This window comes from Scatophagus argus, chromosome 15 (assembly GCF_020382885.2).
Source record: "Scatophagus argus isolate fScaArg1 chromosome 15, fScaArg1.pri, whole genome shotgun sequence".
NCBI lineage: Eukaryota > Metazoa > Chordata > Actinopteri > Scatophagidae > Scatophagus > Scatophagus argus.
Window position 1 is genome coordinate 11,687,001 of NC_058507.1, and position 20,569 is coordinate 11,707,569.

Genomic DNA, 20,569 nt, shown 5'->3' on the forward strand with positions numbered 1-20,569 from the left:
ACATGTATGTTGACTGCTGATTAATCGATCAAGTTATATATTAATTAAAAACAACAAGAATTTGTTGGTTCCAGATTTTGAATTCTGATAAAATACTGCTTTTCTTTGTTTTACGTTACTGTAAATTGAACACCTTTGGATGTTGGGGTGTTTCTCAATTTAAAAAAAGAAACAATGAATATGTCAATCTGTCACCTTGGCTTCTACATTTTTTCACTATTTTGTTATATTTGTTGACCAAGAAGTCAATAAAATAATTGGCATAACACTAAGCAATGAAAATAGTCGTTATAATATGCATCATTAATTTGCAGTTATCGTACATACGAAATGCTACAAGTAATGAAACTGAATTGTAGGTCATCACTCAAGTATACTGAAGAGTTGTCATACGTATCATTTTGAGACAATATAACATTTTATAACCATCATAACATCTACAGCTTTCCTGATTAGCTACATTTATTTCAGCACTTCATTGGCCATAATGACATAACGCTGCAGGTAATGTTTAAGTTCCACTTTGTAACGTTACTTTTTTGTCAAAATCACGCGAGACTTCAAAACTGGCGACGAGAGTACAGTAGTGTAGAGTTGTTGTCGCTGAGGGAGGAGGAAGGCTGAGTGTCGACAGGAGGGAGAGCGAGAGTGTTAAAAAAATAGCATACAAGTAGAAAGAAACATAACATTTATCATGGCATCGGGGGACACGCTATACATAGAAACGGACGGGTCAGAAATGCCAGCCGAAATAGTGGAACTGCATGAAATCGAAGTAGAGACAATCGAGACAACAGTTGTTGGAGACGACGGTGAACACCAGCCTATGATCGCCTTACAGCCTCTTGACACAGATGATCCAAACTCGATTCACCCGCATCAAGAGGTGATCTTGGTGCAAACAAGAGAAGAGGTGGTGGGCGAGGATGACTCTGAACTGCACGCGGATGACGGTTTTGAGGACCAGATCCTCATTCCAGTGCCTGCTGTGGAGGAGGACTTTATTGAACAGACTCTGGTTACAGTCGCAGGGAAAAGCTCATCGACAGGCCGGATGAAGAAGAGTGGAAGCGGAAAGAAAGCGGGCAAAAAGAGCTACCTAAGCGGAGGCGAAGTGGGCAGAAAATGGGAACAGAAGCAGGTCCAAATAAAGACTTTGGAGGGGGAGTTTTCAGTTACTATGTGGGCATCGGGTAAGTTCAGAGTCCTGTGAATTCCTGCAAGCTGGTTCCTCGCTTTGTCTTCGCGAGTGTGTTGTGTGGCTGGGCCCAGTTGGGGCCTTGTCCTGCGCTTAAGTAGGAGTTATTTCCCAACTCTGAGCCACTTAAACTTCATTCGAAATGTTTTTGTTTTTATGGGAAGCCATGTTTTATGTGTCGATGGGCGCCGCCATATTTCCCCGGTCTAGAAAGTATGGCGGCCCGAAAAAATGGCGTTTATTTGGCCGACGAAGATGGCGGCGAGAGTGGGAGCGAGTGCAGCTGGCTCCGCTAGGCCGCTGTGGCGCAGTTCAGTTCAACTGTAACTGTGGTGGTGCCTTCAGGGACCACTCATACTTTTCCATTCTGGGGCATTAAACATAGTTCAAACGAACTAGATCATGTGTCCAGATGTTCGTCTGTTAGAAACTGAAATATTTATGAAAATATTATGTAAATAAGACCAGTTGTACCCTGATTATTTTAAACTCGTAGTTTTTATGATGGGGTGGTTTAAACATTACCAACATCACTGTTGAATTTCCATTGTCAGAATGTACGTGTAAATTATATTTGTGAATATTTAAAAAAAAAAAACTGCGTGTTTTTGATAGTTGTTACCACTTTAACTTTATGAACCAGATTAAAGCTAGTTATTTCCATGGTATTTGCAGATTATATGCAAGTTACGGGACAACATGTTAAACGCTTAACCCTTTAATTTAATAAGGCATCGATAAATGTAAAATCCAATGTTTTTGTATTTATAAAGGCATCGTCATACATTTGGTGGCTATGTCTAAGTATAGTATACAGGCTTTTGAGGCAAAACATGTAATTTCTGTCACAGTTTTCTGTTAGTAAATCAATGACAGTAAAGCATAGGACAGGAGATACTGGGATGGGAGAGGGGTGTCTGATTAGGATTATCTCTAAATGGCTTTTAATCAGTTTGTTCCACATGATTTGTTACTGTTTTAATTATCAACATGTCTGTCCCTCTCATTCAGATGACAAGAAGGATATAGACCACGAGGAGCAGATCACTGGTGAAAACTCTCCTCCAGATTATTCAGAATACATGACAGGGAAGAAGCTTCCTCCTGGAGGCATCCCAGGCATTGACCTGTCAGACCCCAAACAACTGGCAGAGTTTGCAAGGTAAGTGTTAATGCTGATGTCTAATGATGCCAAGTCAAATTTATTGAACCATAATAAGTGAATTGTATTTAGTTTTTTAAAAAGACAAACTATTTTGCATCGTTAAAAGCCAGAACAATGAAGGAACGTCATTAAAGATGCAAAAATTAAAGAAGTGTATATAGTTAAATCAGCACATGCTGCATTGCTTGTTCAGCTTTTGCGTGGTATTTAAGTGCACTGTTGAATGTAATATGAAGTCTGACTTTGTGGCCTGGCCCATTAAGCATACAACTTTTATCAAGAGTGATGTTTTTTTTCTTATATAAGTAAATCTTGGTGTTGGTTGGTTTCAGGAGTGTGTGTAGTTATGTGAACAGTCTACAGTGTGACCACTTTTATTTCTCTTACAGAATGAAGCCAAGAAAAGTGAAAGAAGACGATGCACCGAGGACAATAGCTTGTCCACACAAAGTGAGTGCAGTGTTCAGGTGTTACACCAGTTTATACAGTAATGTGCAAAAGATGATCATTATGTAGATGAACAGAAGCTTGCGCAGTAGTTCTGTGTATTTTCATTATTGGCATTGCCTTACTAGACATATGCATGTATTTATTACCAGTAATTAGCTTCATCTTCTTTCTCTCCTTATAAGGGATGTACTAAGATGTTCAGGGACAACTCAGCAATGAGGAAGCACTTGCATACTCACGGACCTCGTGTACATGTCTGTGCTGAGTGTGGCAAAGCCTTCGTTGAAAGTTCAAAGCTGAAGAGGCATCAGCTGGTACACACAGGAGAGAAACCTTTCCAGGTGAGTTTCCTCACTGTCTGCATGTCACATTTTACTTTCATTGCTCCAGAGAAAGATTTATAATTTTACTTTATTAGTGGTGGTAAAAAAAAATTGTTAATAAAATGCAAACTTTGCCCAGCTGGCTTTGCGTCAGGGCAGTCATATACAAACCATGTCATTGTCCCAAGTGTCTGCTGTTGATTATCAGTTTGTCTGTGAGCCAAGCTGAGACATGCATGAGCTTTAACTCAGTCTCTCTTGTCTCCAGTGCACATTTGAGGGATGTGGCAAGCGGTTCTCTCTGGACTTTAACTTGCGCACACATGTGCGTATTCACACTGGAGACCGCCCGTATGTGTGCCCCTTTGACGGCTGCAACAAAAAATTTGCCCAGTCAACTAACCTGAAGTCTCACATCCTCACACACGCCAAAGCCAAAAACAACCAGTGAATGAACCCCGAACCTGGCTAGCAGCAACAGCGTGAGCATACACTGGAGGACTTGACCTGCACTCTGCTCCCTGATGAACTAATGTCCCGTGGCCTGCTTTGTTGTGAGATAAGATGTCTCCTTTGTATCATCTTTAGATAAAAAGTTTAAACTGAGAAATGACTTTTTCTCAAACTTTTTGATATACAATACATATGGCGGTTTGAACAAGGAACTTGTGAGAACATTGACCCCCTCAGGCATCCTACCCTACTTTGGCGCTACCTGGATGGAACAGTTTACGGTTTCTTCTTGTGAAGATGTTAATTCATGGATCTCAAACTATAAACTTATTTATACCTTAATGCAGCCAGTTAAAAATGTTTTTGCAATAAACAAATTTGCATCAGTCCTCAGAAATGACACATTTTCAATTTTGTACTCCCCTCCCCTAAGTGTGCATATTGTACACTGTTTAACATAAGCTCTGTGGTAATGTATGTAGTCAGGTTGTCCCCGTAGCTCTTCATGGAAGAGGTGTCAGTTTGTTTTACCTCCCACTTTCCTCTTCATGTGAGTGTGTTTGAGGGGAGATTGGTGGCATATTTTCATTTTGTACAAGGCAATATCAGAATAATGTAGATAATAGCTGTGATTTTTCAATAGTGATCATTGATTAAAATGTTTCCCCCTTGCACTATCAATACAGAAAGTGTCATTTTTTTTTTCTCACTTTTAAAACTCAACCTATACTTTACATTTATTTATATCGTTCAACTGTTTTAGTAATAGTATCATCCATGAAGTAACTATGCAATTACAGCACTACTGGCCTTATTCAGAAATGCTCTGTATTCAAGTGTAAGAATCAGTCTGTGGAATAGTTACTGATATTAATCTCACTGTTGAAACATTTCAGTAGTACAGTAGATGATCAATAATAAGCATCAAATTTGCAGTTACAGGTTAACAGAATGAGTCACCACTTTTACAGTTTGCTTCAGCAGTTTAGTAGTTGTTTGCCAAGTATTTTAACTATCTTTGCTTTTGATAAAATGGAAACTACAACAAGGAAGTGAAGCACATTCCGGTTCTTCAATTTTTCAGTCTACTGCACATACATACATACACAATTGACTTGCAGCATAAACAGCCCGAAAGCCATTTTAAAGTTGGTAAAGTCTGAGTGATTTAAACACACTGTGAACTTCTGTTTGATATGAGACAAAACACACAAACCAGAAGGAGTGTCAAAGTTTGCACTGTAAATTCAAAGGTTTCATTTAGTATTGTTTCAAGACATTTGTTTTGCCAACTGCAGTCTTGGCTGGTTTTTAGTAGGCTGCGATTGTGTTCTCAATTTGTTCTATAAAAAGTCAGTAGTGAGAAAAAAAAAAACATGATACAATTAAAATGTTTGTTTTGTTCAACAAAACACCATTAAGATGTACTCAAATCTAAAAACAATCAAAAAAAACCTCACAATTATGTAGAAGGAAGTAGAACATGTTTGGCAGTTTTGCTTAAAAAAAAAAAGCATCCCTTTTCCTGTTGCACAACTGTTCATCTAACATCTGGTACTGGTATTTCTAAAAACACATTTCACACTGTTGACTCAGGCTAATCCTGAACAGTCAACAGGCAGTTCCACGTAAAGGTCCATCTTTAATAAATTCAACAGCACAGGCAGTGTTGCATTTCACACATCTGATATGAAGCTTTACACGGTTAAAAGATAAAAAAAAAGTGCAACAATGCTGGTGGGTGGAATTGCTGAATCACTTTTAACCGACATGTTATAGTGCATTTAGTCAGTTCGTAGTCAAAATCAAACAGCAACAAACCGAAGTAAAATCAAGTTTTAAGATAGTTAATCTTAAGCCTCATAGTGTTTGTTCGTTTAATGAGTCTACCTGTAAGCCTACGCAAGAGATTCACAGAGAAATGTGGGCCAGTTAAGATTCGGTGAAAAGCAGAAACGGGCAGTGGCAGCGTAACAATAAAAATCCCTGATTTAAAAAAAAATATTCTGATTAAAAGGAGTCAACCACCTGATGACAAATGAAAACATTCCTAAAGACTGATTAATGCAGTGTTTCAAACTCAAATGATCAGAATAAAACAAAGAGGCTTAAATCTTAGGTATTGTTTTCCCTCCATTTCACTGTCAGGCCTTTGGTATCAGGCACCTGGTCAAGGGTTTAGATCTGTACAGTACCTGCTCTCAGAGCTAGCGCTGCCCTGATTGTTTAATAGTGCTACAGCTTGTCACTCAGCTAGCAAGGCAGCCAGCAGTGCCGGATAGTTTGGTGTCCCCCAGCCTGTTACAGGGTCCCACAATGGAGCAGCACAGAAACCTTTACCCTGAACCTGTTCATCCAGACAGCCCAGGTGACAGCCTTCAGTCACCTAGAGACAAGGATGCATAGCAGTTAGGAACCAGAACATGGCTACAACATGTGTTGCATGAGAGTTTCCTTTTGCTGAATGTACAAACATACTGCTTCAGTTCACAGTAGCAAAATAACCAAAAAAAAACTCACCAATTGGTTTGTTTTTCATACAAAATATGAGGTGAAGGTGTGGTTAATATGGTGCCCCAAGAACGAATTATAGTTCAACAATGACAGTCTTTTAGTTATGTAATTTTCACTTGTACACTAATGCAGGTGAACATGCTGTGCAAATACACTCAGTGGCCTCTATAGAAACATCTGTACAATTGAATGCAGTCCAATATCGTTCCCTCATGAAGTTTACTTTTCTAAAGTCCATGATGTTGATAAGATGTTTATTCAAATATATTTTTTAGCACTCATGTCACAATAGTGGTGTTGTACTGGGATATTTTATACTGATGTGCTGCTAATATTAATAATGACAGAAAGAGAGTTTCTTTAACCATGACCTCAGTAATAAACGTCTTACTAAATTTACACATTTCAGACAAAAATTACAAATTTATCAAAGAATTTATGACAGAGCTGTCATACTGAATTGCGATAGTTCATACAGGTGTACCAAATAATGTGGCCACTGGGTGAAGATTAATATCTTTGAAGAGAATAAATCTATAAATAATAAATAAAAATGTTTGTAACAAGATGAAAAGTGTACGTTTCGGGGCGTAACTGAAAAAAAGGATTTCCCTCACTTCGGTGATAGCCTGACTTACATCGAATAGGGCCTCTCCTTTGAGCTTGTAGAGGCGAGGGTTGAGGAAGCCCAGGGGAGGGAGGCCCTTTAGCAGCCGCTGGTCATTGACGAGAGACAGCATGCCTCCCACCACGGGGGTTGACGCCTGGAAGGGACACCAATCAGTAAGATGTTACGATGCACAATAAAGTGAGCAATTAGAGTAAATACCAATAAAGTAACTAATGTATAAATTTGATGTAAGTTAACCTGTGGCCTTTACCACACTCACTATGCTTCTCTATGGAGGCAGAGAGCACTAACAATTTAATACATTTAAATGTAACTTAACTACAACTACTGAGAAGTGTAGGCATCATCTTTTGTATCCAGTTATACATTTACTTACTATCAATTCCTTGTTTTTACTTGTATGGCAGTATCTCTATCTGCTCTGTCACAAGTCCACCAAAAAGTACTGTCAAGATGTAGATTTTGTGATTTATTTACCGAGGTCCCTGACACCCAGGGGACGGGTACTCTGTTGACGACCACCCAGTAATTATCGGACAGGGCAGCCATGTCGGGATAGGCCCTGCCGCTGGTGTTGTAATATGACTGAGGAGGGAGTTTTGCTCCCACCATCTTCATATATGCAGCCACTGCACTGGCCTACATTAAAAACAAATACATATACATTAATGGCACCGTCTGCAGTAATTTAGCACTGAAAGATCTGATGAACCTGTATTATTACCTGGTAGTCAGGCATCTTGAAGACATTGCTGAAGCCTCCTCCACTGATGTAATCTGTAACCTCATAGGTTACCTTAAATGGGTTCTTGAATGAGGTTCCTCCTACTGTAGTCACATATGGGCTGTGAACAAGACACAGACACAGTGTTAGATGTTTAGCGTTTTTTTCCCCCCAAATCTTTTAAAACTAGGATGTTTGTTTTTGGATTAAATTCAAGATTTGCACTGAAATGCTACAGGTTATACACGAGAATGTCTGGACGGACTTAAACATCCAGTCCTGTAGTATCAGTGCAGAAACTGTTTTACTTTTAGAAATGAATAAATGTTTTACCTTGAGGCAGGAAAACTTGGCCTGAAGGTGTTTTGTGCTTTACTCAACTGCCTGCAACCTGCGCCACTGTCACCTGAATATGAACCACAGAGATAAGGAATGATGTAACAGATAAACTCATCACAAAGATGGGAGAAATGAGTAGGATGATGTACCAGGTAATCACACAGCATATCTAATGAACAACTGGTAGCCTCTCAAGTATTCCAGTATTAGTTATCAAAAAGGTTAGATGCCAAGAGATAGCACGCAAGCACATTTTTTTTCCGGTTCCTGGGTGTTAATAGTGATGTGTTCAGGTATCAAGTGAGACAATGATCTGAGAGCCTGGACAGAGGCCACAGTCAGTTGACCCGTTGCTAAAGAGACCAAGCCGGTTTTGTTTTTGTTTCATCATCAGCGCTCTCTGACCGTTTTACATTACAATTACAGTTACCCATTTGTTAAAGTACTGTCTTTTTTTTTTGGTTCAAATTGATTAAAAGCAATCGGTCTTCTTACTAACTGCACTAGATGAATTAAGGACTAAACAAGAAACAAGAGAGTATGTAACAGGAGTCACAAAGTGTCACCGAGAAATGTGCCAGTTATTTCAAAACATATGAGGCTGAAGCTGTCCTGTAGACGACCAAAGGCTTCAATAGCTTGCTGACAGTCATATTGCTGAGACAGGTAAGATTAGGCTGTTGAATGTGAATGTTCTTGAATGTCTCCCAGTGCTACAAGGTATGTGGATGGGTTGTGCACATTTCCTTCTAACTGACCAGAAGCAAAGAGCAAAGAGATTCCCCTGACGCCAGCCTTCATAAACTCTGTGTTGATACGCATCATGTAGGCAGTGGACAGGCTGTCTTCATCGTCTCCGTAGCTGATGGTGTGAACCCAGGGCAGGTCAGACATGTTGCTGAGCAAAACCATCCACTGGAGGAAAGGCTCCTGGGACTCGTGACGACCTACAGGACAATGAGATCATGTGGAGTGTGTGTTTAGTTGGGGCTTGAATGTGCATAACCAGAGCCAAAAAATGACTGTGCCTTTCATAATCCACCTACTTACGACTACATTTTGCCTCCTATTGCATGATCTTGTTAGTTTCTAAACATCTGATACTTGGCCAGAATATGATTATAATTTGTGTCTAGATTTACCAAGAAAGTCAGAAGGCAAGCATTTGAATGCAATCCTTGCACAAAGTTTGACAAAAATGTCTCCTTTCAGTTCTCCACAAGTACACTCACACATGACTAAAGTCTGACTGCCTCATACCTGGATTGGTGAAGAGCCATGACGAGATGTTTGCCCCTGTGCTCATGATGTACTCTATATCCAGACTGGCCTCAATACCAGCCTTTCCTTTTCCCTGAGTGCCCACAACTCGGTCCACCTGAGAGAGATGCTGGAAGCTATGGCCAAACATGCTCATGAACTCAGCCAGGTCTGTAGGGCTGTAGAACTGCTCCAAGAACTAAAACAGAAAATAGCTAACTGACGTGAAAAAGCACACCAATTTATAGTGGGGTTATGATGTCTGAGCTGATACACATGTTTAACAGCAGCCGTTTTGCTATGAACTTATTCTGGGATGGGCACACCTGAGCCACCGCCTGGCTGTTGTTATGAGCTCTTCCCACATCAGCTGCTGTCAGGTTATAGCGGGTCCTCAAGATGGCAGGAGTCACTCCCAGGTGTGCACCTGCCTTAGGGCGCTTTTGCTTCATATTGAAAGGCGTCTTGGTGAGGTCCTGCTGCCCTTTAGGAGGGAGGCGATGAAGCCCACCAACTTTAGAAAAAGAAAAAAAAATCCATCCAGAAATGTCAGCACAGACAGTGCCCTAAATACACACTAATCACAGAAGGCAGCTGAACATATTACAGCGACAGACATGGTTCTCACCAAAGTCCAGGTGCTGCTGAACATCATCGGGAACAGCATATGGAGCTGAAGACCTCACTACAGATTGGTTGTCTCTGATGTAACGGTGGAACTTGCTGCCTGGAAGCAGCATCTCTGCAACCCTTAACGCACCAAACAAAAACAACCACAGCCTAAATGTCTACGGATCCACATGCAATCATGTGCAATTTCAGGTATAACAACATGCAAAACTGACATAATTAGTAGTTAATAGTTTGATTTAAACCACTAACCACAAAAATAGGAACCATTCCACCATATCAAACCATGGCCTTTGGTTTCCACTCAGAGGGAACTTAAGCAGACATGGTACTTTTTTTGTGTCTTTTAACTGTGTCAAGAGTAAGTAAAAAATTACTGTCAAATAAGCAGAACAAATGTTGCTTTAAAAAGATGTGCTTACTCTGCAGTCATGGTGCACTGTAAGAAGTCCTGAGTGCGAACAGTCAGGCAGTTTGTAATCCCATGACTCTGCAGCCAGTGACGCACCATCTTCTGGGTCAGTTCGGATGGCTGCACGAGGGAGGAAACTTCCTCCAGTGTGAGATGTTTACCTGAGGACAAAACAGACCTCTGTCATTCTGTCTGTAGCGGTCAAGGTTTAAGGATCATCAGTGTTAAAGAGACAGTTCACCCCAAAATCAAAGTGCTATTTATCCACCTAGATTGTTTTGGTGTGAGATGCAGAGTTTTGGAGATATCCACTGAAGAGATGTCTGCCTACTCTTGAATATAATGGAAATAGATGGCACTTTTTGGAAAACTCGACAGCAATGTATCTTTCCAAAAATCCTGACCTGGTTAGTGAAGACAATCTACAGAACTTGCTCTAAGCAGTTTCATGTAGGAACTATTTTCTTGCGTATCACCATGCAGAGAGAAATGTACATCTACTCATGGACAAGAGGTTCATACTTGTGACAAGGCGGGATGCAAACATTAACAGCGTCCTCCCCCTTTGAGTACCACAAGTCAAACGTCATCTACTTTCATTACAGTCAAGAGATTGTAGACGTCCCTAAAGCAAATATCTGCTTACACAAAAACAATCCAGATGGACAAATAGCACTTCAGTTAAGACATAAAATATGTATTCTTGATTGTGGGGTGATATGTCTCTTTAAGGCTGTTTTCAAAGTGTCAAGCCAGTTAGAGTATTAAGGTCATATCCCTGTGATATGCTGCACACCATGAAGGATGGAAATAGAAAAAAAGCTGACACACAAACACCACTAAGCATCTTAGCTGAACAAGAGTATGTGCAGTGTGTAGACTTCGAAGATTGTAAACTCTTAGGGTCAGAGCCCTACCATATTGTGCCGAGTCAGGGTCCGACACGAGCCTGAGCGTTTCCTCCAGCACGTCAACATTTTGCTGCTTCAGGGCAAAGGTCAGCTCCAGCTTCTCTGTGGGCTCAACCCGGCCCACATGAGTCCAGTCATGTGGTATCCTGAGGACAGAGGAAAAAACTTTTTCATGAACAGCATGTAAATATAGCTACTGACCAACCTGTTGAAGTTCAAGTGCATTGATTGCATTGTTATCATTCTACAGCTGATTGAACATTTACTTTTGAAAGCATTATAGTCCTTTAAGTATTTTGACCAACCCATAGTTGATTACTTTGCCGAATTTTGCATGACAGACTTCACAAATCAAACAGTGAAACATGATAAAATACAAATCTGTAATACCTGATTTTCGGACTGAATTTAAAGCCTTGCTCAGAAACAAAAGTCCCCAAAATCTTAAATCCTTCAAATTAACTCGCATACAAGACAAAGTGAAAAAAGCTCAAGTTTCTGGACAAATTATGGCCTCAATTAATACTGTAGCAACTTCCTTTTATATCAGTAATTCACTGATGGGAATTTTAAAGAGGGTTTGAACCAAGAGAGATCCAAACGTGGTTTAATAAATGTCACAGAGGTAAGAGAAAGACTCATGAAGTGGATTTGCTCACAGGACATCTTGGTTAAATTCCAGATATCCACTCCAGACCACAGAGCTGAATAACAAGGGGATGAAGAAGGTCACTCTGGAGGAAGGAGAAACAAAACATCATGTGATAAAAGTTGCACATGCAGGAGTTCATACAAACGTATTGGTTGCGAAACAGTGAAAACGCGCCCTTACTTCACTGCTTTATATTAAGGCTAACAAAACAAAGTCTCGATGTGCGTTTTTTAACACGCAGAGACACACATATAAACCAAAATACACAGTGATATTTACAGCAGCCTTAAAGCTATGCGAAGACTTTAACCTGCTGTGTTAGCTGGCAGCTATCTAGGTCATCACGAACAGCGCAAACACAAGGTGCGCTACATTACAAGTCACGTAAAAACGACGCAACGTTAACGGACCGCTTCCTCCCCAGTTATCTTTACAAAAACATAAAACTGTGAACTTATTCAGAGTACTCACAGATAGCTCATCGCGTCCCCGATAGTCGTCCTAAACTTGTCTGTTGTGTCCGGTGGGCTGGCGGTTGGGGTCACGTGACACAGCTTCACGTGACTAGTTGTTACACAAAGTAGCAAATACGGTACGTAAATTTTCGGCTCTGAGACGCTTCTCGTTTGCTGCGGTGATGGACGGGCTGACAGATGAGGTCAGGCAGGAATCTCCTATGGTGTTTGCTTCGGTTAGCCGACACTAACTGAATACATGTGTGTGAACGAGCGGGACCCGAGTGGAACAGGAAGGTTACAGGGGGCAGAGGTACACAAGGTGCAGGACTTTAATTACTCAGGATCAACAGTCCAGAGCAATGGGGACTGTGGAAAAGAGGTGAAGAGCCGCGTGCAGGCAGGGTGGAGTGGGTGGAGAAAGGTGTCAGGTGGGTTGTGTGATTTTTATCACAGGACAGTGGTGAGACCAGACATGTTGTGTGGTTTAGAGACACTGTCTCTGAGGAAAAGACATGAGGAAGAGCTGAAGATGTTGAGGTCATCTTTGGGTGCAATTAGGATGGATAAGATCAGGAATGAGTACATTAGAGGGACAGCTCATGTGAGGCCAGGTTGAGATGGTTTGGACATGTTCAAAGGAGGGAATGTGAATATGTGGGCTGAAGGATGCTGATGTTAGAGCTGCCAGGCAGGAGGTCAAGAGGAAGACCAAAGAGGAGGTTTATGAATGTAGTGAAGGAGGACATGAAGCTAGTTGATGTGAGGGAAGACGATACAGAGGATAGGGAGAGATGGAGGCAGATGATTCGCTGTGGAAGAATTTTACTTCGGACAAGTTTAGTCACGTTTGACTGCCATGTTTACCGTTTTTATGCTGTGAAATATCAATGGTAGCCATCTCCTTTCTAACATGTTTTACTTTAAGACTCACATTGTACTGCACTTGGCAAGCAAGGATGCTTTTAGTCACTGACACAAGGATCCAAAAAGTCATGTTTATATTAGGGAAAATCACACTCTTTTTTTCTGTATTCTTTGTTAGGATCCCCAGCCACTTCCACAAAATGATCTTTAGTTTTACACAACTGTCAGAGGGAGCTTTTGGAAACCACTTACAGTACATACACTACTTTGTAAAGATGGATCAGACTGAGGCAAATAAAGTCTTGGTCCAATATCATTAGGCCTTAAGTCAGTTCCCAAGTGGGAGTCATAGAATAGAATAGAATATCTTTATTGTCATTGTACAAAGTACAGTGAGGTTGAAATGCAATCCTTCAAGTGCAAGAAAAATAAGATAATCCTTTATTAGTCCTGTAACTGGGAAATTGCAGTGTTACAGCAGCCAACAAGATATAAAACAAAAAACAAAATAACAAAAGCTTCCCAACTGGATCCCCGATATAAATCTAAAGGGTCTCAAAGTGACTAACAGGGAAATAAAGAATATTTCTAGTACAAAACCCATTTTTTTTATTCCTGGCTTTTCTCTCATGCATTACTTTACACCTCTTTATATTCACAAATCAAACTCTTTGAGAAGGAAAAATCCTTCTTTCATCATTCATGTCTGCAGGACCCTAAAGTGTCATTATAAGAAGATATTGCTTAATTTTGAAGGGTCATATGCCAGCCATCTTCATATATAATTATATGTAATGTACACCAGTAAACCATAACCAAAAACTAAAGAATGTTTATTAAAAGAAAAGTTACAATGGACTCTTGGAACTAGGACTTTAAACAAAACTATTTACAGGAACATACTGGATGACAGCAGCACAAGTTTGTTTCTGACAACACATCAAATATCACCACATTTGTCTCAAAACAAAAATATGGATTTAATTTTTATACTTTCACTGCAGGTTCTGTTTAAAAGCTTAAAATCATACACTCTGTCCATCTATCAATCATAGCCTCTGTTTGTTTCTCATTAAAAATATCTCTAACATGTGAATGACAGGAGCAAAACTTTGTTTCCACTGTACTTTTTTCACATTTGATGAATTACACAAAGAAAAAGTCACATATCTTCTCTGTTCTGCTGATTTTAATTCAGGTGAATAATTTGATTTTTTTTCTTTTTTTTTAAAAAAAATGACAAAACATTTCAGATCAGTCATTGTCTGAGAAATAATAATCCTCTTCCTCTCCACTTTCAGACAGCGCTCCGTCGTTTCCCGGGAACATCTCCCAGACAACAAAGGTGTCATTTTCTAGCAAAAAGAGGAAAGAGACACACTGTGTTAAGAGACAAGACTCGTGTGACAAAGGAGTTGTAGCAATAACTGCTTCCAGCTTTCAATCTTACTGTGAAAAATCCCCTCTAACCACCGCTACAGGCAGTGGTGAAAAAACAGATACCTCATAATAGGAGCACAATAAACTTTAAATTGGTGTTGTTTTGTAACAACAAAAGCATATACTACCTGTGTTGCCACATCTTCTCATTGTTCGTTTAACTGACGGGGTGGGGGTGAAGCTCTGAAAGAAATAAAGAAGGAAATTTTTCCAATAAATGAAGAAAAAAATGCAATACTCCATGTGCTTTGAGATAACAATCATCTCATCATTAGTACCTTTGAAGTAGCAGCCTTTTTGCAGACATCAAACTCGCTTTTTTTCATCCTCTTCTGGAGCTGAAAGACGTACTTGTCGTCATTGCTCCTGTGAAAATCAAGCAAGAGGTTAAGTTAGTTACTGCAGTGCAATTAAGTCTTCTAAGGCACAATGCAGAAGTAAATGCCATTCACCTGTTGGGAGAGCCCATCATGCCGGGAGTGATATGCAAACACTGAGGAGTCTTAACTTTGGGGAAACCTGTTGACATGGGGGTCATGGGCTCCAGGTCTGACATAGCAAAGTCATGGTCTTCACTCAGACACACGGAGGGGATCTACGCATCAACACAGACACAAGGTAGTGAGATAGTCTCATAATCCCCTCAATCATAATTCTTGCAAAAATACAAAGGTAGAAAGACACAAACCTCAAACCGTTTGTTCTGCATGTACGCACTGCTGAATAAATCATCAACATCTTCTCTGGGCATGTTCTCCAGAAACTGTCGCACCTGCTGCTTCCTCTTTAACGTTCCCACTCGGGCAGATATCACCGGTTGATCTGTAAATAATCACAGGTAGGAGTTTGTAATATCTCTGCCGTTTACTGTGCTGTCTCTTTAGCAAAAACATTTAATGTTAGAAGATAGCAATCTCAGAAATAAATGACACCTTCTCACATTATCCAATTATGTAGCATCGGTAGCATCGTTTCTGCAGCATTTTTAACTATCCATCATGAGTCCCACTATATCATAGGAGGGCAAAACTAAATTGATGGAGTTCTCCTTTAACTACTTAATTCATAATGTTGGACAGTTTACATCCCAAATTAAGACCTTTCTCTTACCTGAGTCCTTCGGTGCTTCCCTCTTTTTCTTTCTGGATTTCTTGGTTCTCTTGTCTGGAGACTGGGAGGTTCCCTGGGATGTGTGCTGGTTACAGCACTCTTCTGCAGAACGTGTTCCGACGATCCTCGCCACCTTCGCCCAGTAACCCGTAATGTGTTTAGGACAGAGGGCCACAGCCCTGCAAAACAAAAACATGGACACAAATGCACTTATGAGGTTGTGATGCAGAAATATGTTACTCTGATTCTGCAAAACTCTACTTTCTTATTCTGTCAATGTACAAAACTTACTCTCTTAGCTTCGCAAGCTCAGCCTCGGTCCACTCGTCTTCATCTTGCTCCTGTGGAATCTGTGTGTTCCCCTGGTCTGCCTTGTGTTTCTTGCTGGATTGTGTCTTAGGCAACAGCTTTGCAGGTTGTGACGTCTTAGTGCATTTGCTCTGTTTGTGTTTTGTTTGCACAGGATCTTTATTTTTTGTCACACTGGTTCCCTTCCTCAGTTCCTTCCCGCTCTCCTCTGACAAGCGGCTTTGCTGTGACTTCTCAGCTACGTTCCTGTTCCCTCCTTTTGCCCGCTTCTTTCTCCTGACGACTAAGTCACTGTTTGACGACTGATCCGGTGACGTTTTATCATTAACAGTAGGGGATTCTGGGACGGCCCTTTTGCTCCTTGAGGCTCTGACTGAAGGCCGCGTGGTGTCACACCTCTGTTCTTTTGACCTCCGTGTTGAAGGCTTTTCAGGTTCACTTTGTGGTTTTAGAGGGACAGTCTCCATATGCAACGCTCTCTCTGTGGCTGGATACCTTTGGCTGGACCTTGTCCTCGTGCCAGACCACTCTTCAGGGCTGCTACATGTCTCCACAGTTGGTACAGGTGAAAAAGAGGACTTCTCCTCAGGGTTAACTCTGGTTCTGTCTCTTCTGCGGGCTGGGGCCTTGACCTTCCTCCGTAGTACCGATGCCTCGTCAACACTGGCTGATTCACCCTGCTTGCGGCCTGGAAACACAAAGGACAGTTTGTCTGCATGCAACTCATAACTTATCGGATAATACTAAGACTGTAGCTCAGTTATGTTTACCTTCGCTGCAGGGCAGGAACATGTGGGCAGGTTTCTGTGACGCCCTCGTAGAGACTGTTGTAGTGACCTCCTGTGAGACACAAACACAGTGACGTTTGCACATAGTTGAAACAACTGGCCCATGTGAATTAAAAAATAGTCTGGATTATTATGTGACTCACGTGTGCTGGACTTACAGGGTTGCAGATGGATGTGTCATAACATTCATGGATGGTAACATTCATGTATGCATCCAGAATGACTCTCCCTCCTTTCCAATACTCCAGAGGTGGCTTGATGATGCGGCCACTTCGAGACACTTTTGCAGAAGATGAGGAGGCAGGAGGACAGGAATCAGCTGGTGAGGAGGGGAGAGTAAATGTACCTGGTTAGACAAAGCCTGTCGTACGGCTGCTATGGATCACAGATCACGATCAGAGTTTTAAAGTGTTAAAATATGACTTCAGTTGTAAAGTTTAGCAGCAAACATAAAATAACACAAATCAGAGGAAAAGTAGTTGTTTCTACATAAACCCGATGAATGATGGACGTAAGAGGCCACAAGCGTACTTACAGTGTTAGTAAATCTACTTTGTGGGTATGAGTCCTGGTAGTCCAAACACATTCTTGTAAATAGCATTTATTTGTTCTGCTGTTAACTGAGGTGTTTCTCTTGTACTTACGTGTCTTCAAAGGCTTTTTCATGTTTCGCTTCACAGAAAGGTTAATGGAGGATGCCTCAGAATTTGTCTTTGCCATAATGCTTCTTCCCTCGCTCTTCCTCTTTGTTTCTCTACTTGTTGCAAAAACAAAACACAAAATCTTAACAATAACTATTTGTAATCAATGGCAATTTCATCTCATGAAAATTAAAAATTAAATTATTCAACATCTCCAGCGACAAAAAACAGCCTTATATTTGGAAGAACATTGAACTTGTTGCAGGTTGCTTTGAAGATAAATAAAAATATTCTTACTCTCTTGACTCTAACAGAAACTTCTCATAAAGTGCCTTCCAGTTTGGAGGAAAACCATTCACAAACTTCTTCAAAAGCCACTTGGGAAACTCTGCAGACAGAAAGTGAAAGATAAAAATGCAGAACATCTATCTTAAAATTATTTTTTAAATGATAGATGGATAGATAGATTTATTCATCCCCAAGAGAAATTCACACACACACATACACCCACCCAGAATCTGACTTACCTGAGTCAACATGCAAGTTCATTTTGCCAACCAAGATGTAAACTCTGCCAGATACGGTTTTCAGAACATAATTAGAAATCCTGTCCATGATGATGTTACTATTCCATGGTATGCTGTTCTCCCTGGGAGGAAAAGACAGAAAAAAACAACATTGTTTACTTTAAACCACATCAAATCTTAAGATATCCTGAGAATCTGTTCTCTATTCTCTTCATCTGATTTCACTGTTAAATCATGATGTCTCGAGAAACACTTACCGGTGGATTCCGTCAACAAACAGGCCCTTGGGATTCCTCCTCAGGAACCACTTTTGAAGATGAATGACACTCTCCTGCCAAAGAGGAAAACACAAACCAAATAAGGAACAACAGAAAAAACTGTCACAGAGAAGATAAACTACGGCTAATTTTCATTCTCCACTTGATCTAAAATGTGCCTGCAAATCCAAATGTTTCAGTTGAACTAATCAATGGTTTGGTTTGACTTCAGTCAATACAAGATTCATGTCAACCCTTTTATCAAAGACTTAAATTTAAGATTTCACATTAATTTCAACTCACACTTGGGAATTTTGTGGTCTGGGGCCATTTGTTGCTCTTGAACACAGTCATGTCTTTCTTCGGTATGGAGATCCGTGGTGAATTGAGTATGAGCGGATCTTCGACCAAAAGAGGTTGTGATGGCGCAGCAGGGGTCAAGACATCCTCAGAAGGATCTGTGTCTGATTGGCTGTCAGCTGGCTCCATTCTGGACTTGTTGTCAGGAACCACACTTTCTGGAACACTTGTAAGGTCAGAGTCCTCCTTCTCACCCATACTGTGAACTGTGGAGAGAGGCATGTCTCTGGACAGACGGATGTTACCTATGGAAAAGAATGTAAGTTATAACATTAACAAAACTATGATGTGCAGCATTACATTAAAATGTTTTGCTTTGCACTGTTCAAGTCTTTCCATGTCACAATACACTCACCCTTACCAAAGAGATCTCTCGTGCTGCTGCTGACATTATGAACTTCTTGCTGCTCTGATTTACTTCCCCTCTCCTTCATGTAAGCAAACATCTTGGCTGGAGACATCGGGGGAACTTTTTCCATAATAACACTACAACCTGCTCAAAACAGCAAAGAAACAACCATCATTTTCGTCCCCTAAATGACGTCACAGAGAAAAGTGTTTCACTTAAAAACAATAAAATCTCACGATTCTTTGCGGTGGCTCTTGGAGTTGGAACCATGGGTTCATGAATGAACTGGTTCACGTCTGATCGGCCTCTAGCATGAACCAAATCCTCCATGTAAGTGTTGTTGTGGGTGTCATCCTCACATAAAGGCTGACTTATGACTTCACTGCAGATCTCCCTTGTACTGCTGCTGACATTGTCAAAGCCCCAGGGCTCCAGTTTTCTCTTCCTCAGTCTCTTCTTCATGGGGGAAAACATACTGGTTGAAGACAATCGTGGAGCACATTCGTGCTCAAACACACAGTCATTTTCTGGCGACTGTGTCTTTACTGGAGTCCTGCTAGTCACACTGAAGCCAGCCAAGTCTCTGGCCTCAGGTGGCTCTGTGTGGATCTGCTTTCTGTTGACCAAAAAAAGGGGCTGAGACACAGATTTCGAGTCCAGGAAGTCTCGCTTTCTTGGTGTGCATCCATGTCCTCTTTCAGTCGCAGGATGTATAAACTCCGCAGGCTTGCTGCTAATATCTGAATACGAGTACCCGAAAGTTTTCGGAGGACTTGATATCGGCGAGAGGGTCACGGCCAGCGCTTCGTTACGATAAGAACTAAACCTCTGATTTTCCTTGAGCTCACCCGTCCAGATGTTCTCTGTTCTCTTCTTGGGTGACTTCGATTCGGCTCCATGTTTATCTCTAATGTTACACAGCGGATCCTTGCCTGTAAAAATGCCCTCATTCGCGCACATCCCTTCTCGCTGCACTTTGGATTTTAATTTAGCAAACACCTTGGCGGGAGATTCAAACCGCGGTTTTGTGTGTTCTAATAAATGATGATACGACGCCATTGTTTTGGAGATAAAGAAAACTTAAATATTATATATTCGTATGCTAGCTGCTAGCTGACTAGCCCGCACATTTCAAATTTCTCATCCCTACCGCCTTTGGCTGGAAATCTGTGACGCAATTCAAAACAAAACGTCACTTCCGTAAATGACTCGCTTCTTCTTCTTCTAAAATACCAGCTTTTTCCGTTCCCATTCCCATGAGGGGGTGTAAAAGCCAATACATTTCCTCTCCAGTAATCCTCACAATATCCAAAAACTGTCTTTCAGCATTCACAGCTATTTTTATTCTCTCTGATTTTCTTTCTGCCTCTGCAGCACAGTTAATCATTATGACCAGAAAAGCCAAGAACTTAATCTTGTCCTTCATCATCGTCTTCCTCCACACATTTGTTCTCCTACCACATTTGTTATCTCTTTGAGAAACACCAAGTTTCCTCCTGAAGTTTGACACCGAAGGATCATTTCTTCTTAGATAAGGGTGAGATTTGTTTATAATAATAAAAACGTGTGATCTTACCCACCTCTTCATTTAAAGTATAATAATGAGTGTAAAAGTCTAAAAATCCAGCTTGATAATGGTGTTCAATCACCTTTTCCCTCTTAAATGTCGTTTCAAAATAGAATATAAAAGAAGGAACGAACTTCAAGTCTTTAAGCAATCTCTAAATGTAAAGACTATAACTAACTATAGACCAGAGGTATTAGTAATTTATTAACACGATCAAGCTTTGATTGGTGATTTTAC

The 20,569-nt window shown here is 40.7% G+C and overlaps 3 protein-coding genes across 7 annotated transcripts; 1 reads left to right on the forward strand and 2 right to left on the reverse strand.

The window, feature by feature from the left end:
• The first annotated feature begins 574 nt into the window (after window positions 1-574).
• Window positions 575-4,270, forward strand: yy1a (YY1 transcription factor a). Its single transcript, XM_046411894.1, has 5 exons — window positions 575-1,193; window positions 2,210-2,360; window positions 2,753-2,813; window positions 2,996-3,154; window positions 3,405-4,270. Exons 1-5 carry the CDS (start codon window positions 695-697, stop codon window positions 3,585-3,587), a joined length of 1,053 nt encoding a protein of 350 aa, XP_046267850.1. The 5' UTR covers window positions 575-694; the 3' UTR covers window positions 3,588-4,270.
• Window positions 4,271-4,822: 552 nt separating this feature from the next.
• On the reverse strand, window positions 4,823-12,373 carry tpp1 (tripeptidyl peptidase I). Its single transcript, XM_046411892.1, has 13 exons — window positions 12,134-12,373; window positions 11,670-11,744; window positions 11,017-11,156; window positions 10,110-10,260; window positions 9,686-9,807; window positions 9,384-9,571; window positions 9,058-9,256; window positions 8,556-8,744; window positions 7,792-7,864; window positions 7,459-7,579; window positions 7,212-7,373; window positions 6,742-6,867; window positions 4,823-5,975 (listed from the first exon to the last, which is right to left on the reverse strand). The coding sequence occupies exons 1-13, from the start codon at window positions 12,142-12,144 to the stop codon at window positions 5,835-5,837; spliced, it is 1,698 nt and encodes a 565-aa protein (XP_046267848.1). The 5' UTR covers window positions 12,145-12,373; the 3' UTR covers window positions 4,823-5,834.
• A 1,425-nt stretch (window positions 12,374-13,798) lies between these two features.
• mis18bp1 (MIS18 binding protein 1) lies at window positions 13,799-20,094 on the reverse strand. Of its 5 annotated transcripts, none has more exons than XM_046411878.1 (16): window positions 19,002-20,094; window positions 18,778-18,909; window positions 18,360-18,661; window positions 18,057-18,130; window positions 17,800-17,921; window positions 17,570-17,660; window positions 17,276-17,388; window positions 16,775-16,950; window positions 16,614-16,683; window positions 15,826-16,531; window positions 15,535-15,713; window positions 15,113-15,246; window positions 14,877-15,019; window positions 14,703-14,790; window positions 14,553-14,607; window positions 13,799-14,339 (listed from the first exon to the last, which is right to left on the reverse strand). In XM_046411878.1, exons 1-16 carry the CDS (start codon window positions 19,822-19,824, stop codon window positions 14,239-14,241), a joined length of 3,309 nt encoding a protein of 1,102 aa, XP_046267834.1. In that variant the 5' UTR covers window positions 19,825-20,094; the 3' UTR covers window positions 13,799-14,238. The 5 variants fall into 5 exon arrangements, with proteins under 5 accessions (XP_046267834.1, XP_046267832.1, XP_046267831.1 ...); XM_046411876.1 differs by having other exon boundaries at window positions 17,276-17,385; window positions 18,772-18,909; XM_046411875.1 differs by having other exon boundaries at window positions 18,772-18,909.
• Window positions 20,095-20,569: the final 475 nt, after the last annotated feature.

Bases quoted from the DNA above. Each gene is read 5' to 3' on its own strand.
- yy1a (XM_046411894.1), top strand. From the start codon at position 695: ATGGCATCGGGGGACACGCTATACATAGAAACGGACGGGTCAGAAATG. The intron at 1,194-2,209 runs GTAAGTTCAGAG...CCTCTCATTCAG, and splicing joins AGTTACTATGTGGGCATCGG to ATGACAAGAAGGATATAGAC. The intron at 3,155-3,404 runs GTGAGTTTCCTC...TCTTGTCTCCAG, and splicing joins CAGGAGAGAAACCTTTCCAG to TGCACATTTGAGGGATGTGG.
- tpp1 (XM_046411892.1), bottom strand. The intron at 9,572-9,685 runs GTGAGAACCATG...CTTTTTCTAAAG, and splicing joins TCAGCAGCACCTGGACTTTG to TTGGTGGGCTTCATCGCCTC. The intron at 7,580-7,791 runs GTAAAACATTTA...TCTTGTTCACAG, and splicing joins CCAAGTTTTCCTGCCTCAAG to CCCATATGTGACTACAGTAG.
- mis18bp1 (XM_046411875.1), bottom strand. From the start codon at position 19,824: ATGGCGTCGTATCATCATTTATTAGAACACACAAAACCGCGGTTTGAA. The intron at 16,532-16,613 runs GTAAACATAACT...TTGTGTTTCCAG, and splicing joins GTTCCTGCCCTGCAGCGAAG to GCCGCAAGCAGGGTGAATCA. The intron at 14,608-14,702 runs GTACTAATGATG...TATTTCTTTCAG, and splicing joins AAAAGGCTGCTACTTCAAAG to AGCTTCACCCCCACCCCGTC.